Below are 15476 nucleotides of genomic sequence, written 5' to 3' on the forward strand. Positions count from 1 at the left end.
ATCACAATATCCATAACCATAACCAATAATCATTTCCACCATAACAATTAAAATATTTAAAACCATATCTTATCACCATAAATCATAAATAACACTATAAACTATAACATGACAAAAAGGTCGGGATATTACAATCTCCCCTCCTTATAAAAATTTCGTCCCCGAAATTTGCTTACCGTCGAATAAAGTTGGATAACGATGTTTCATCTCCTCTTCCGGTTCCCATGTTGCCTCTTCAATAACATGATTCCTTCAAAGAACTTTGACAAGGCCAATTTCTTTATTTCTCAACACTTTAACTTTGCGATCAAGAATTTGAACCGGCATTTCCTCGTAGCTTAGGTTAGGCAAAGGATCCAATGAATCATACCGAAGGACATGAGATGGATTAGAAAGGTACTTACGTAGCATAGAAACATGAAATACGTTGTGAACTCGATCCAAGTCCGGTGGCAATGCAAGACGATAGGCTCGGTCTCCAATCTTATCAAAAATTTCAAATGGCCCAATATATCGAGGACTTAACTTACCTTTCTTGCCAAATCGCATAACTCCCTTGAGAGGAGCTATCTTAATGAATACATGATCACCAATCTCGAATGCTAAAGGTCGTCGTCGAACATCGGCATAACTCTTCTATCGAGACTGAGCGGTCCTCATTCGTTCTTGGATCAATGCCACAACATCTGCTGTTTGTTGAACCAACTCTCCTTTCACCTACCTCTTCCCAAAACAAAGGAGATCGGCACTTTCTTCCATATAAAGCTTCATAAGGTGCCATGCCTATAGAAGACTGGTAGCTGTTATTATACGTGAACTCCACCAAAGGCAACTTGGAATCCCAACTTCCCGGGAAATCAATCGTACAAGCCCTTAGCATATCTTCAAGAATTTGGATAACCCTTTCTGATTGACCATCGCTTTGAGGATGGTAGGCGGTACTAAAAGCCAATTTCGTTCCCAAGGCTCTATGCAAACTCTTCCAAAATTCTGATGTAAACCTTGGATCACGATCTGAAACTATCGATACCGGTATTCCATGAAATTTCACAATTTCCTGAATATAAGCCTCAACATATTGATTCATAGAATACGTCGTCTTGACATGAAGAAAATGAGATGACTTGGTCAATCGATCCACGATCACCCAAATAGAATTGAAACCTTTCTGCGTCCTTGGTAACCCAACAACAAAATCCATAGTTATGTGCTCCCACTTCCATTGCGGTATAGGCAAGGATTGCAACAATCCCGCTGGTCTCTGGTGCTCAATCTTAACCTGCTGACAGGTTAGACATTCAGAAACAAATAACATGATATCTTTCTTTATACCTGGCCACCAGTATAGACGTCGAAGGTCTTGATACATCTTGGTACTACCAGGATGTACAGAATATGGCACTGTATGAGCTTCAAGAAGTACATCTTTTCGAATGTCATCACCTATAGAAACACATATTCTACCTCGAAAGGTCAATAACCCATCACGATTCGACCCAAACTCTGAAACTCCTGTCAGATCACTTTTTCTCTTCAACTCTAATAATTGAGTGTCCAGCTGTTGTTCCTTCAAAATTCGATCAAATAAGGTTGAGTGGAGAATTAGTGCAGATAATCGAGCAACTGTACCTGAAGATACCAAATTGATCTCATTTCTTTGCAAATCAAAAACAAAGGTTTAGAAATCATGGAACCCAATAATGAACTTGATTTGCGACTCAAAGCATCCGCAACCACATTAGCTTTACCAGGATGATAGCTAATGGTGCAATCATAATCCTTTACCAGTTCCAACCATCTCCGCTGCCGCATATTCAATTCCTTCTGCGAAAATAAATAACTCAAACTTTTGTGATCTGTAAATATTTCACATTTCTCACCATAAAGGTAGTGTCGCCAAATCTTTAAAGCAAAAACCACTGCCGCCAACTCCAAGTCATGAGTGGGATAATTCTTCTCGTATTCCTTCAACTGACGAGAAGCATATGCTATCACTTTCCCACGCTGCATCAGTACTGCACCTAACCCCTGCTTTGAAGCATCTGTATATACAAGAAAATATTGAGTACCACAAGGAAGTACTAATACAGGGGCAGACGTTAACTTATCTTTCAATGTTTGAAATGCTCGTTGACACTCAATGGTCCATTCGAACTTTGTTGCCTTCCTTGTCAAACTCGTTAATGGCAAAGCCATCTTCGAAAAGTCTGCTATGAAACGTCTGTAATATCCTGCCAAACCAAGAAAACTTCTTACCTCTGAAATTGTCTTTGGAATGGACCATTGCTTAATGGAATCAACTTTGGATGGATCAACAGATATTCCTTCATTCGAAACGATGTGGCCCAAAAATGCCACCTGCTCCAACCAGAACTCACATTTCTTTAACTTGGCATACAATTGCTTATCCCTCAACAGCTGCAACACAATCCTCAAATGCTCACGATGAAGTTCTCATGTCTTTGAGTAGATCAAGATGTCATCAATGAAAACAATGACAAAAGTATCCAAATACGGCTTAAAGATACGATTCATCAAATCCATAAAAACGGACGGAGCATTGGTTAGCCCAAACGACATCACCAAAAATTCATAATGGCCATACCTCGTTCTAAACGCCGTCTTTGGTATGTCCTCCTTTTTCACTTTCAGTTGATGGTAACCGGACCGAAGGTCAATCTTTGAAAATATTGCTGCTCCTTGCAATTGATTAAAGAGATCATCAATACGTGGCAAAGGATATTTGTTCTTCACGGTTACCTTGTTGAGTTCTCGGTAGTCAATACATAATCGCAATGATCCATCTTTCTTCTTTACGAACAAAACTGGAGCTCCCCACGGTGAGGAACTAAGTCGGATAAAACCTTTATCTAATAGCTCCTGCAATTGAGTCTTCAATTCTTTCATTTCAGTAGGAGCCATTCTGTATGGAGCCTTGGAAATTGGAGCTGTACCTGGAATTAAATCAATAACAAACTCCACCTCTCGATCAGGTGGTAATCCAGGCACATCATCAACAAACACGTCAGGAATCTTGAACCACATCGATATCCTGTAATTACAAATTACTTTCCTTTCGCATATCAACCACTGAATCTAGAAAACCCATACAACCTTTGTGCAACAACTTATTAGCTTGAAGGCAAGAAATAATAGGAATACCAATCGAAAAGCCTAGACCAACAAATACATCACTATCATAATCATCGACCAAAAATTTCACCGTCTTGCCCACACAATCAATGACCGCACGATAAGCAGATAACCAATCCATCCCCAAAATAACATCAAATGCAACCATCAGAATAACAATAAAATCAGCAAACAGTAATCTATTACCCACTTGTATAGGACATGCCTTGATAATATTAGTGGCACAAATTTCATCCCCAGAGGGCAACACAATATTGAAGTGTAATGGCATAACAGTAGGTTCAACAGATATAGAATGCATAAACACTTCAGACATAAAAGAATGGGTTGCACCAGTGTCAATCAATGTAATTGCTTCTTTGCCGTAGACTAAAATATTACCTGATATCACAGAAGAATCAGGATTAACACTTTCCTTCGTCATAGAAAAAATTCTGCCTTGGACTTTTCCTTTGCCTGAGGAGAGAGGACATTTCAATGCCGTGTGCCTCATCTCCTTGCATCTAAAACATCGTCCACTACCCACCAAACACTCACCCTTGTGTGGCTTTCCACACTTAGGACATACCTGTCGTTCAGTATCAGAAAAAGGTACAGGAGGTTTAGAGCGCTGCTCTATCTTACCCTTACCTTTGTGGCCACCACGAACATTTGCACTTGTACCTTGTCCTCTAGCTTGGAAAGTTTGTCTTCTTAATTGCCTCTCTTTCTCTATCTCTTGCTCATCATGCTCAGCTAGCAAGGCTGTCTCCACGATATCTTGATATGTGACCACCTTGGACATATGAACATCTCTTCGAATCTTTGGCTTCAAACCCCGAAGGAAATGTTCTCCTTTATCCTTATCGTTCTCAGCAATAAAAGGAACAAAAACACATCCTTTCTCAAACTTCAACGTATATTCAGTAACAGACAAAGCATCCTACCTCAATTCCAGGAATTCCTTCACCTTCTTGGCTTTTACTTCGCTCGAGAAATATTTGGCGTAGAATAAATCTTTAAACTCGTTCCACTTTAATTCTTGAACATTAACTGTCACCTTGGTGGCTTCCCACCAGATACGAGCAGCTTTGACCAACATAAACACAGCACAACTTACCTTTTCTTGGTCAGTGAACTTCAAATTATCGAATATGGCTTCCAACGATTCGATCCATTCAAGAGCCACTAAGGGATCAGGGCCTCCAATAAAATCAGGAGGGTTCATACGTCTGAAACGATCATAAGCACCTTCAACAGAATTTTCCGTTCTGCCTTGACCTCTTCCTTGGCCACGACCCTGGGTCGTAGTTTGCATGCTCAATAACTGTTGAATTTGTTCGCCATGGACCTTCGCTTGCTCCTTCAATAACTTACTGAATTCATCTACAACTTTTGCAGTCTTATCGGGGGTCCTATCATCCCCTTCAATATTCTTTCTCTTGGGAGGCATATCCTACACAATTGCTCACTTTAACATAGATAGAAAGAAAGGATACATCAATGGCAATGAAATGGAATCAACTCTCAATGTTAAAATCAATAGATGCAGGATCGAAAACATACTGGATTGTCCTAGGTAGAAGAAGTCATATATGGTCCGAAGAACTTTCGCTCTGATACCAATTGAAACAACCCCACTCCCATGACATTGAAATTAAAAAGAAAAACATACGCGGAAGCATTTAAAATTACACGGGAAAGAACAATAAACCATTTACATCAAAAGCATTTTCAAAAATGATTTAACATAAACATTAACTTTTGCAGTATCCCAAAAGAAATCCACAAACTAACATAAGTTTTACCCCCACAACTCATTTTACAAAATATGACAATATTTAAACTTCTCATGTTCACCCAAAATAGAATAAAAGTGACATGATCAAAAGTCTTTCCCATTGGCTTTTATATGACTTCTTCCCCTTCATAATCTGGAAAAGTGGTAAACAAGAAAGTTGTAGCTCTATGTCTTGGCTTGCATCTCCAATTGGCCTCATGTCATTTGAAGGTCTGAATAAAAAGTTATGCTCAATCTCCCAACATGTATCAATACAGAAGCAACAATACACATGACACACTTCAGGCAACTTTTGGCTCGTCTCCCCTAATGATTTGAACAAAACTCAAAACATGAAAGTTATAGCATTATATCTTATCTTTCCAATGAAAGTGGCCTAACATCAATTGGATCAATATACAAAATATTATGCTAAAAACCACAACTACTGCCACATTTTTCATACCGCTTCTGCGCTTCCATTTCCTATTTGGCATAAGATCAACTTTCTATTCTACCCATCCATTTCCATAATCATCACCAACTATGAACATGATTCCAAAACAATAACCATAAACAATGACCATATAACAATCATTCCAATAAACATATTTACAACCATCACAATATCCATAACCATAACCAATAATCATTTCTACCATAACCATTAAAATATTTAAAACCATATCTTATCACCATAAATCATAAATAACACTATAAACTATAACATGACAAAAAGGTCGGGATATTACAATTACATAAACCAAATGGCATTCTTTTAAATGCAAAAGTTCCGAAAGGACAAGTAAAAGTAGTTTTTTCTTGATCTTCTAATGATATAGGTATTTGATAATACCCCGAATACCCATCAAGAAAACAGTAATAAGAATTTCCTGCTACTTTTTCTAGAATTTGATCTAAAAATGGTAGTGGGAAATGATCTTTTCTAGTTGCATCATTTAATTTTCTATAATCAATACACATACGCCAGCTAGATGGAATCCTAGCTTGTAATAACTCTCCCTTTTCATTTTTTATAACAGTGATGCCGGACTTTTTAGGTACTACTTGTGTTGGACTTACCCATTTACTATCTGAAATTGGATAGATAATTCCAGCGTCTAATAATTTTAATACTTCATTCTTAACAACTTCCTTCATATGTGGATTTAACCTTCTTTGTGGTTGTTGATATGTTTTAGCATTTTCTTCCAAGTGAATTTTATGTGTACAAATTAAAGGATTCATACCTTTTATATCTTTCAAAGTCCATCCAATTGCATTTTTATATTTTTTAAGTAATTTAATCAAATCTTCTTCTTGATTTGGCAAAAGAGTGGAAGAAATTACAACAGAAAATGTTTTATTTTTACCAAAAAATACATATTTCAATTTTAATGGTAAAACTTTTAATTCAAGTTTTGTATTATCATCTTCTTTAAAATTATTTTTAGACTCAAAACTTTCTATTGAAAAAACTTCAGATTGTTGATTTAAGTTTTCTTCTTGTATATTTTCTTCCACAATTGTTTCAATTTCATTATCATATTCATTTTCATTAATACTTGGTTGTTTACATAAATTGAACACATTAAGTTCTAGAGTCATATTTCCAAAAGACAATTTCATTATTCCATTTCGACAATTAATTAAAGCATTTGAAGTTGCTAGAAATGGTCGTCCCAATATTACTGGAATTTCATTATGTACTTCTATTGGTTGTGTATCCAAAACAATAAAATCTACAGGATATATGAATTTATCAACTTGAACCAACACATCTTCTACAATATCTCTAGGTATTTTGATTGACCTATCCGCCAGTAAGAGAGTAACAGAAGTGGGTTTTAATTCTCCTAAATTAAGTTTTTCATAAACTGAATAAGGAAGTAAATTCACACTTGCTCCCAAATCCAACAAAGTTTTTTTAATTTTATTTTCACCAATAATACATGAAATTGTTGGACAACCAGGATCTTTATATTTTAAAATAGAATTATTTTGAAGAATATAACTTACTTGTTCAGCCAAGAATGCTTTTTTCTTCACATGCAATTTTCTCTTTACAGTACATAAGTATTTTAAAAATTTTGCATAAGAAGGTACTTGTTTAATAGCATCTAATAATGGAATATTTATCTTCACTTGTTTAAAAACTTCGTAGATATCAGAATCACTTTTTTGTTTTTTATGATTTGTTAATGCATGAGGAAATGGTGGATGTTTATTTGACTTATTTACTATTTCAGATGATGTATCATTCACCATATTATTCTTAAAATTTAAGGTATCATCATTCTCAAAAGTATCAGGATTATCATCCTTACTCTTTGATTTTAAATGATCCTTGTTTTCATTACTATATGGATCATTAACTATTTTACCACTTCTAAGGGTAATAACAGATTTTATTTGATCAATTTTTTTCATTTTTTAATTCTTGATTTTGATTTTTAGGATGAGGTTGAGGTTGAGATGGAAATTTTCTTTTTTCATGAATATTAAGTGCAGATGCAAATTTTGCAAGAGTTTCTTTCAAATCACTCATAGATTGACTGTTTTGAATATTGATAGACTCTTGCTTTTGGATAAATGCATGAATTACATCTTCAAAGTTTTTTCTTGGAGGTGTAACATAAGGAATATAACCTTGATGATTTTGGTTATTTTGAAAATATTGTTGTGACGGTTGTGCATTATTATCATTCCTCCAACTAAAATTAGGATGATTTTTCCATCCAGGATTATATGATGGTGAAAATGGATCTAGTATTGTTTTTTTATAATTGTTAACATAATTTGCTTGTTCATGGAGACATTCTTTAAATGAAGGTAATGTTGGACAATCTTTTGTAGCATGATCATGTGTATCACATATATGACAAACAATTTCTTGAATACTTTTTAATTGACCACTCTTTTTCATTTCTAATGACTCAATTTTTCTTGCTAAAGATGCAAGTTTAGCTTGAATATCTATATCATCTTTAAGATTATAGATACCAGCCCCATTTGTTGAATTATTGTTTTTAGTTGTTGGTGGTTCTATTGTGCCTATATTATGCCAATTGGAGCGCACCCGCGGTGCATGAACAGTAGAAGCGTGTTTTCGGATTTTAAGTGAGTTAAATGGATGAGTGGGCTTCATTTCTCTCATTTCCTTCCCCTCATTCTCGATTTTTCTCTCAAGGGAGACTAGGGTTTCCTCATTTCTCCATTTCCTTCCTTTGATTCTTGCATCTTTGTGGCTTTTTGTTGTGAGATCAAGGTTTACTTGTGTTCAAGGAAGCTAAGGTAAGCTTTTGGTATAGTTTAATCTTGGTTTTGGTGTTGGGAGAAATCATGGGTTTGGTGATTGTGTTGGTTTTATGGATTAATTGTTATGGGTTTACGATGTTGATGGTGTATTTCATGATTTATTGTTGTAGGTTGTGTACCAAGAGATATATTCTAGGTTCCAAGTGGTTGTAAGTTGAATTCATTTCCTTGTGCTCACATGATAATATATGTATTGTGTTACAATGTTTTAACATGTTATTCCCTTCCATTTGATTCATATTATGTATAGATATACCTTGTTGTATATTAGAGGCAATTGAATGTCTCAATTGTGTAAAAGGGAATACAAGAGATAGAGTATGCAAAGTGTTTGTTAAAATGCCCAAGAGAGAGAGAGTTCTAATGTTATATGGATTGATAGATACATAGTCAGAGATTGCATGCAATTAGTTGATCAACGACCATAGGCTTATATCCCTCAGAGTTATCGATTTATGTCGATGGGATATAGGTACAGAGACAGAGATACTATATAGATATCAATCCAACAGAGAAAAGAGAAATACCATCTTATTTTTATATTATGCTATGTTATTCATGTTTCAAGAGTTGATGGTATTTATTGATTTCAAAGCCATGTTTTACAGAGTATGATATATGTATCCATTGCTATGTAAGAGTTCCACTTGCTGAGTTTTATACTCATTTCAGTTATTTCATGTGATGCAGATAAGAGTGACGAGCCGGGACGTTGATTGTGGGCCGGAGTCATATGCATATAGAGAAGGAAGAAAGAAGTTATTTTGCTAGCATTTTGACATGATCACAAAAATGATATTTTGTATTTTGTTGTATCATTTGATTGATCATGTATATACTTTTGATTACACATTGACATGTATTTTTAAATCCTTCTCCATTTTTTAAGAAAATTTTAAATTCCGCTGCTATTTTATTAAAACCGGTCAGAGGGTGTTACATGCGATAAGTTTGGACATCCATCTCTAGTATGAGAAACTGCGGGATAAGTCAAAATTCGGGGCTATAGTTGAATAGAACTAAGTCACCATAAGTTGTTTTAAGTTGCGATTCACAAACGAGGTTTTCGATAGACAAATTTATTTAGGATTGAGGAGACGTAATGACAGCTTAATATTTATCTTATCAGAGTAGCGCATCGGAAGCGTGGATTATTAGGATTCTAGAATTAAGAGTCTAAACTTTTTGTTTATCAAGGATAAGCGAATTTCAAGGACGAAATTTCTTTTAAGGGGGGAAGGGTTGTAGAACCCGTAAATCAGACTACGTATAGGCCATGCATAATTCTAGTATTTAAATTAAAATGATTTTTGATGCATGGGAATTTAAATACTTCTCTTTAAATTTAAACATTTTATGCAGTAGTTTAGTTGTTATCTTTTCAGTTAAATAAGTGAGGCCGGATTGGAGTTGAAGTATGAAGATAAAATTTAATAATGAGAAAACATTCCTAGAATTTATTTAAGATAAAGAATAAATTATTTTAATGTAAAAGAAAGTTAAGAAATTATTTAATTAATTTGAGATAAGTAGTAAATAAATTCTTTATGCCCAATAATTTAATTAAAAGCCTAAAATAAAATTATGTGACCAATTGAGATAAGTTAATCTAGACTTATTTTATTTAAGAAATTAAAATTTAACATGATAGTAAATTTACCTCTAAAATTTAAGGATTTAGCCATGCATGCAAGATACTTTCTATCCCAAACTAATTTATTAATTCACTAAAATACCTAATGGGTAGATAAAACTCTAAAGATTTAAATTTCAATAATTAAGCAATATTTCCCTCCATTATTAAGCATAAAATTCGGCCACTACCCTTAAAGGATTTAATTAATTTGTCAACTCTCCATTTTGATATCTTTCCTTATCCCTTTATGGTAGAGTAATTCCTTCAATTTTAAATCCTCATTAATGATGAATTAAGCAATTTTCCTACTCATTGTAATGAGCAAATTTCGGCCACATTGGTAGGATTTAAATTTTTATTTGACAACTCACAATTTTGGATATCTTTCTTTATCCCTTCTTGGCATAGATAATTCCTTCAACTTTAAATCCTCAATAATTATTAATTAAGCAATTTTCCTACCCCATCTATGTAGTAGAAAAATCGGCCATCACTCCTTTCTAGATTCGAAAATATTTGACAACTCTTTTCCTTGATTCTTTCCTTATCCGTTTTCTTGGTAGATAATACCTCCAATTTAATTCATTAATAATTATTAATTCGGTAATTTTTCTATCCCATTTTTTAGAGGAAATCGGCCACTTCATGATATATTTAATTGAGTTTGTCAACTCACCATTTTAACTCATTTCCTTATCTTTTCTTGGGAGATAATTCCCCCACCATTTTAATCCCCACTAATTAATAATTAAGCAACATTTTACCCCTTTATCTAGCATATTTTTTTGGCCCCTTCATAAGATTGGACATTTAGTTTGACAACTCATCATTTGATATCATTTCCTTAATCTTTTCTTTGTAGAATAATTCCCTCAATTTTTAATCTCCCATAATTATTAATTAAGCAAAATCCCTACCCATATTTGATAGAAGAATCGGCCATTCATCATCAAATCTCCCTCAAATCAAACAATATCAAATCATCTCCCTTATCTCTCAACTCAAAAGATAGCAAGATTTATTTCCTCCCATTTATTTTGCAAACTTTCCCTTCACCCTCCTAGACATATTTCTCTCCTTCATTTTCTAAAATTCTGAACATTTCAGCACTGAAAATCGTGAGTCTCCTAGCAAGAAACAAGAGAGAAAAACAAGAAAAGCAAAGCAACTCCATCTCCGTCGCGCCGCGTCGTCGTTTCGATTGTTTTTCTTTCAAAACAAACCAAGGCATGTTTATATTTTTATTTACTCCTCAATCAAGTCATATTATTATTTTAAAACATCATGTGTGCATGAATCATGATGGAAAAACCGAAATTTGTTCAAGTCCTTTTTGAAAATTGTGTGCAGAATTTTTCGGGTTCCTTGTGCTCCTCACGGTTTCGGCTGTTTTGATGGTTTCAGGTGGTTGGATCGACCCTAGGCTCCCAAGGCTGCCCCTAGACATGTGCTAGGGTGTATTAGAATCATGTTGGTCCAGTATTTCAAGCCCCATGCATGCTGGAAATCAGATATGACAGCAACTCTCCCCTAGAATCACAATGAGTCTCGAAATTTCAGTTTGCTGTCAAGGGTGATGTTTCTGATCTTGGCTGCCCTAGGGGCTATAGCTATGGTTAGAACACCTCCTTATTATGTCTAAGATATGACCAAGTCGGCCTTTTAAAGCTTGGTCCATGATGGAATCGGTTTTCAAATAAAAACAAGAACAGCCCCTTCGACCCCCTTCATTTTCTGCGTGTGTATTTTCGAGTTTATGGTGTTGGTGTGGATCTTGGTTGGCTTTTTAGCCCTTGGCCATGGTTCATATCATACCCCTTGATGCCTAGATCATGCCATGGTCAATCAAATGGTCACTGGAAAGGTCCATGACAGCAACCGAAGCTTTTTCCCCCACGCGTGCAGGTTTGCCTCTCGGGTGGGAGTTTCGGGTGGTCCATGATGTTGCTTGGATTTTGGCTGGCCAAGGGCCCTTAGCCATGGTTAAAGCCACACATTAAGGTGTTGGGAAGAGGCTCTGGTCGGTGGTTCAAGCCCCAATGGCCGGTAGTCTCGAAAATGACGCAAGGAAATGAAAGCGCTGCTGCTGTATTTTTTCGACAGCAAGTTGATGCTTCGGTTCAGAGACTCGTTCGAGTTCTTGGTTGGCTTTTAGCCTATGGCCTTGGACTAGAAAGTACCTCATCAAGTTAGGAAGGTCATGTTTTTGGCCGTTCGTGATTCGGTTAAATTTAGAGGTCGTACGAGAAATTACGGTGCGATGTGCCAAATTGACTCTCGAAAGAGCGTTTCATGTTTTGGCCTCCATTCACCAAAATTTTGACTTGTATCATTTTAGGAGCATTATTTCATGATTTTTGGGCGTATATTAATGATGACTAATTGATGGTTCGATGTTTGTTCAGGGTTGGTAAGAAGTCATGATTAAATACTAAGTCAATGGGCGTAATTGTCTCGTTTATGGAGTCAATTACAAAGTTTGGTCAAGTAAAATCATTTGCATATTTTTCATGTTAGATTTAAGTCGCAGCGAGCCTGGGAACGATCCAATCCATGTGGTAAAATAATATAGGATATTTAATTATGCCATTTAATTATATTATGTGCATAAAAATATAAAATATTCATTTTTGAGATTTATGCGATATTGCTTGTGGCCACTTCACTATCATGGGATTATTGCTTCACTCGGTGGTCACTTACCGGTTCAGTTCAGTTCCACCCAGTATACTGTGGCATTAGTCTGATCAGACAATTATTACATCACCCGGTGGTCACTTACCAGTTCGGTTCACTTCAGTTCAGGGGGCCACTTGCGTAGAACATAATCTCAACAGAAAATCATTACATGCTATTTTATGACCGGGCTCTACGGAGCAAACATTTCACTTACGACTTTCAGTACAGTTATGCACGTATTTATAATTATTCATGATGCGATTTTCAGTTCAGTTATGCTAGTACTTTAATTACTCATGACACGACATTTTCACGTTATGCAAGACTCATGATGTCATTGCTTTACATGCGATTTTATTATAAATACTTGTTATTTACGATGTATGCATGCTGAGTCTTTAGACTCACTAGACTTGATTGATGTAGGTACTGATGAGGTCGGGACCGAGGGCGGGGACCAGTGAGCTAGCTTGGGTCGGCAGTAGTGGAACCCGAGGACCTCATTTTCAGCATTTACCATTTTATGCCCAAACATTTTACATTTGTTGGATTATTTTAAATTGTTATTTTGCAAACGAACATTTACTTCCACTTCTAATTTGAACATTAAGCTTTATCTATTAGTTGAACTATGAATGAGACATTTTAATTATTTAATGAGGCATTTTAATTATTTAAAAAGAAAATTTTTAATTTTTCGCAAATTTTCAAACACGAATTTAGAGGCCTTTACATTAGCAATCTCAATCTTTCGCACCTACCTGCATAAATTTTTCTTAGAACATTTTTAGAAATATAAGGAAAATATTTACAAATTTTCGAGAGAATTTAAGCCATTTTGAGAAGAAAAAAAATAATTTTTTTTAAATTTTTTGTATCAGCAATTGTGGGATACTGATTTAACCGACTATGAGAGTCACGGAGTACCGTTATCCGCCATTTAACCGGAAAAATAAAAAGATAAAAGAAACCTGAAATAAAAACAAACAAAATTAAATGCAACATAAAAATTTAAGGATTGAAAAGGAAAATAAACTCTTCTTGAAAGATTTCATTTTCTAAAAATGGTTTAAGCCTTTGTCCATTTACTTTAAAAACATCACCATTTTTAGGATTTGAATATCCACAGCTTCATAAGGATACACATGCTTTACAACATATGGGCATGTCCATCTTGATCGTAATTTTCCTCGGAATATGTGAAGTCGGGAATTATAAAGCAAAACTTTTTTATCAATCTCAAAAGATTTTCAAAGAATTGTTTTATCATGAAATGATTTAATTTTTTCTTTATAAATCCTTGAATTCTCATACGCATCATTTCTAAGTTCATCAAGTTCATTAAGTTGCAATTTGCGCAATTTGTTGCAATAATCCATACTTGAATTAAAAGTTTTGATCGCCCAATAAGATTTATGTTCCAATTCCACAGGCAAATGACAATGTTTTTCGTAAGCCAACTATTGGGAGACATATTCAATGACGTTTTAAAAGCTGTTCGATATACCCAAAGTGCATCAATAAGTCACAGAGACCAATCTTTTCTATTTGAGTTAACAGTTTTTTTCCAAAATTTGCTTTATCTCCCCTATTAGCTAATTCAACTTGTCCATTTGTTTGAGGAATGATAAGGAGTAGTTACTTTGTGAGTAATACCATATTTTTTTCATTAATGAAGAAAATGATTTATTAACAAAGTAAGTTCCCCCATCACTTATCATAGCTCGAGAAATTCCAAATATAATAAAAATATTTTCTTTCAAAAATTTGATGACGATTTTTATGATCATTTTTCGACATGGAATTGCCTCTATCCATTTAGAAACATAATCAACTACAACTAAAATATACAAGTATCCAAACAACTGTGGAAAAGATCCCATAAAATCAATTCTCCAACAGTCAAAGATTTCAATTTCAATTATAGGATTCAAAAGCATCATGTTTCTTTTTGAAATCGCACCCAATAAAGAGATTTTTGGATTCAAAGGCATCATGGATTCAAAGGCATCATGCCTTTTCAAATCAGCACCCAAAAGCATCGTGGTGTCTTTAAATAAAGTGGGCCGTTTTCTTTGAAGAAAAATGTACTCCGCATGCTTCTGAATGACAAAATTTAATGACACTAGTTACCTCATTGTCGGGTATGCAACGTCGAAAAATTTGATCTGGACAATACCTTGAACAGATACGGATTATCCCAATAAAAGTTTTTTACCTCATTCAAAAATTTTCTTTTATTTTGGGAACTCCATTGCGGTGGCATTTTTCCAATCACAAGAAAATTTACTATGTTAGCAAACCAAAGTGTAGTAGTAGCTGAAAATAGATGTTCATCAGGAAAATTATCGTTAATTGGTGTCATTTCACAAGATGATCCTGTTACTAGTCTTGATAAATGATCGGCTACGACATTCTTGGTTCCTTTTTTTATCTTTGATCACAATGTCAAATTCTTGGAGCAACAAAATCCATCGTATCAGTCGTGGCTTTGCATCCTGTTTGGTCAACAAATATCTAATAGCAGAATGATCGGTAAACAAATAGTTGTTGATCCAATTAAATAAGAACGAAATTTATCTAATGCAAATATTACAGCAAGTAGTTCTTTTTCAGTTGTGGAGTAATTCATTTGAGCATTGTTTAAAGTTCTACTTGCATAATATAGCACGTAAGGCTTACCGTTTCTTCTTTGACAAAGTACTGCACCGACTACATAATCACTCGCGTCGCACATGATTTCAAATGGTAAAGACCAATCAGGAGGTTGCATGATAGGAGCTGATGTTAAATGTCGAACTATTTTATCAAAAGCATTTTGACATTGTTGAGTCCACTCAAATGCAGTGTATTTTGTTAAAAGGTTACAAATGGGTTTTGAGATTGAATTAAAGTCCTTTATAAACCTCCTATAAAATCCAGCATGTTCCA

At 34.8% G+C, this 15476-nt stretch overlaps 2 protein-coding genes across 2 annotated transcripts; both read right to left on the bottom strand.

The window, feature by feature from the left end:
- Window positions 1–252: 252 nt before the first annotated feature.
- LOC142532320 (uncharacterized) lies at window positions 253–3045 on the bottom strand. Its single transcript, XM_075638640.1, has 6 exons — window positions 2865–3045; window positions 2584–2699; window positions 2070–2418; window positions 1333–1629; window positions 722–990; window positions 253–570 (listed from the first exon to the last, which is right to left on the bottom strand). Exons 1-6 carry the CDS (start codon window positions 3043–3045, stop codon window positions 253–255), a joined length of 1530 nt encoding a protein of 509 aa, XP_075494755.1.
- A 13-nt stretch (window positions 3046–3058) lies between these two features.
- Window positions 3059–4585, bottom strand: LOC142532321 (uncharacterized). The gene is made up of 2 exons (XM_075638641.1): window positions 4103–4585; window positions 3059–4042 (listed from the first exon to the last, which is right to left on the bottom strand). Exons 1-2 carry the CDS (start codon window positions 4583–4585, stop codon window positions 3059–3061), a joined length of 1467 nt encoding a protein of 488 aa, XP_075494756.1.
- Between the last annotated feature and the right edge of the window lie 10891 nt (window positions 4586–15476).

The sequence above is a fragment of the Primulina tabacum genome, chromosome 18 (assembly GCF_025594145.1).
Source record: "Primulina tabacum isolate GXHZ01 chromosome 18, ASM2559414v2, whole genome shotgun sequence".
In the NCBI taxonomy this organism is placed as follows: Eukaryota; Viridiplantae; Streptophyta; class Magnoliopsida; order Lamiales; family Gesneriaceae; genus Primulina; species Primulina tabacum.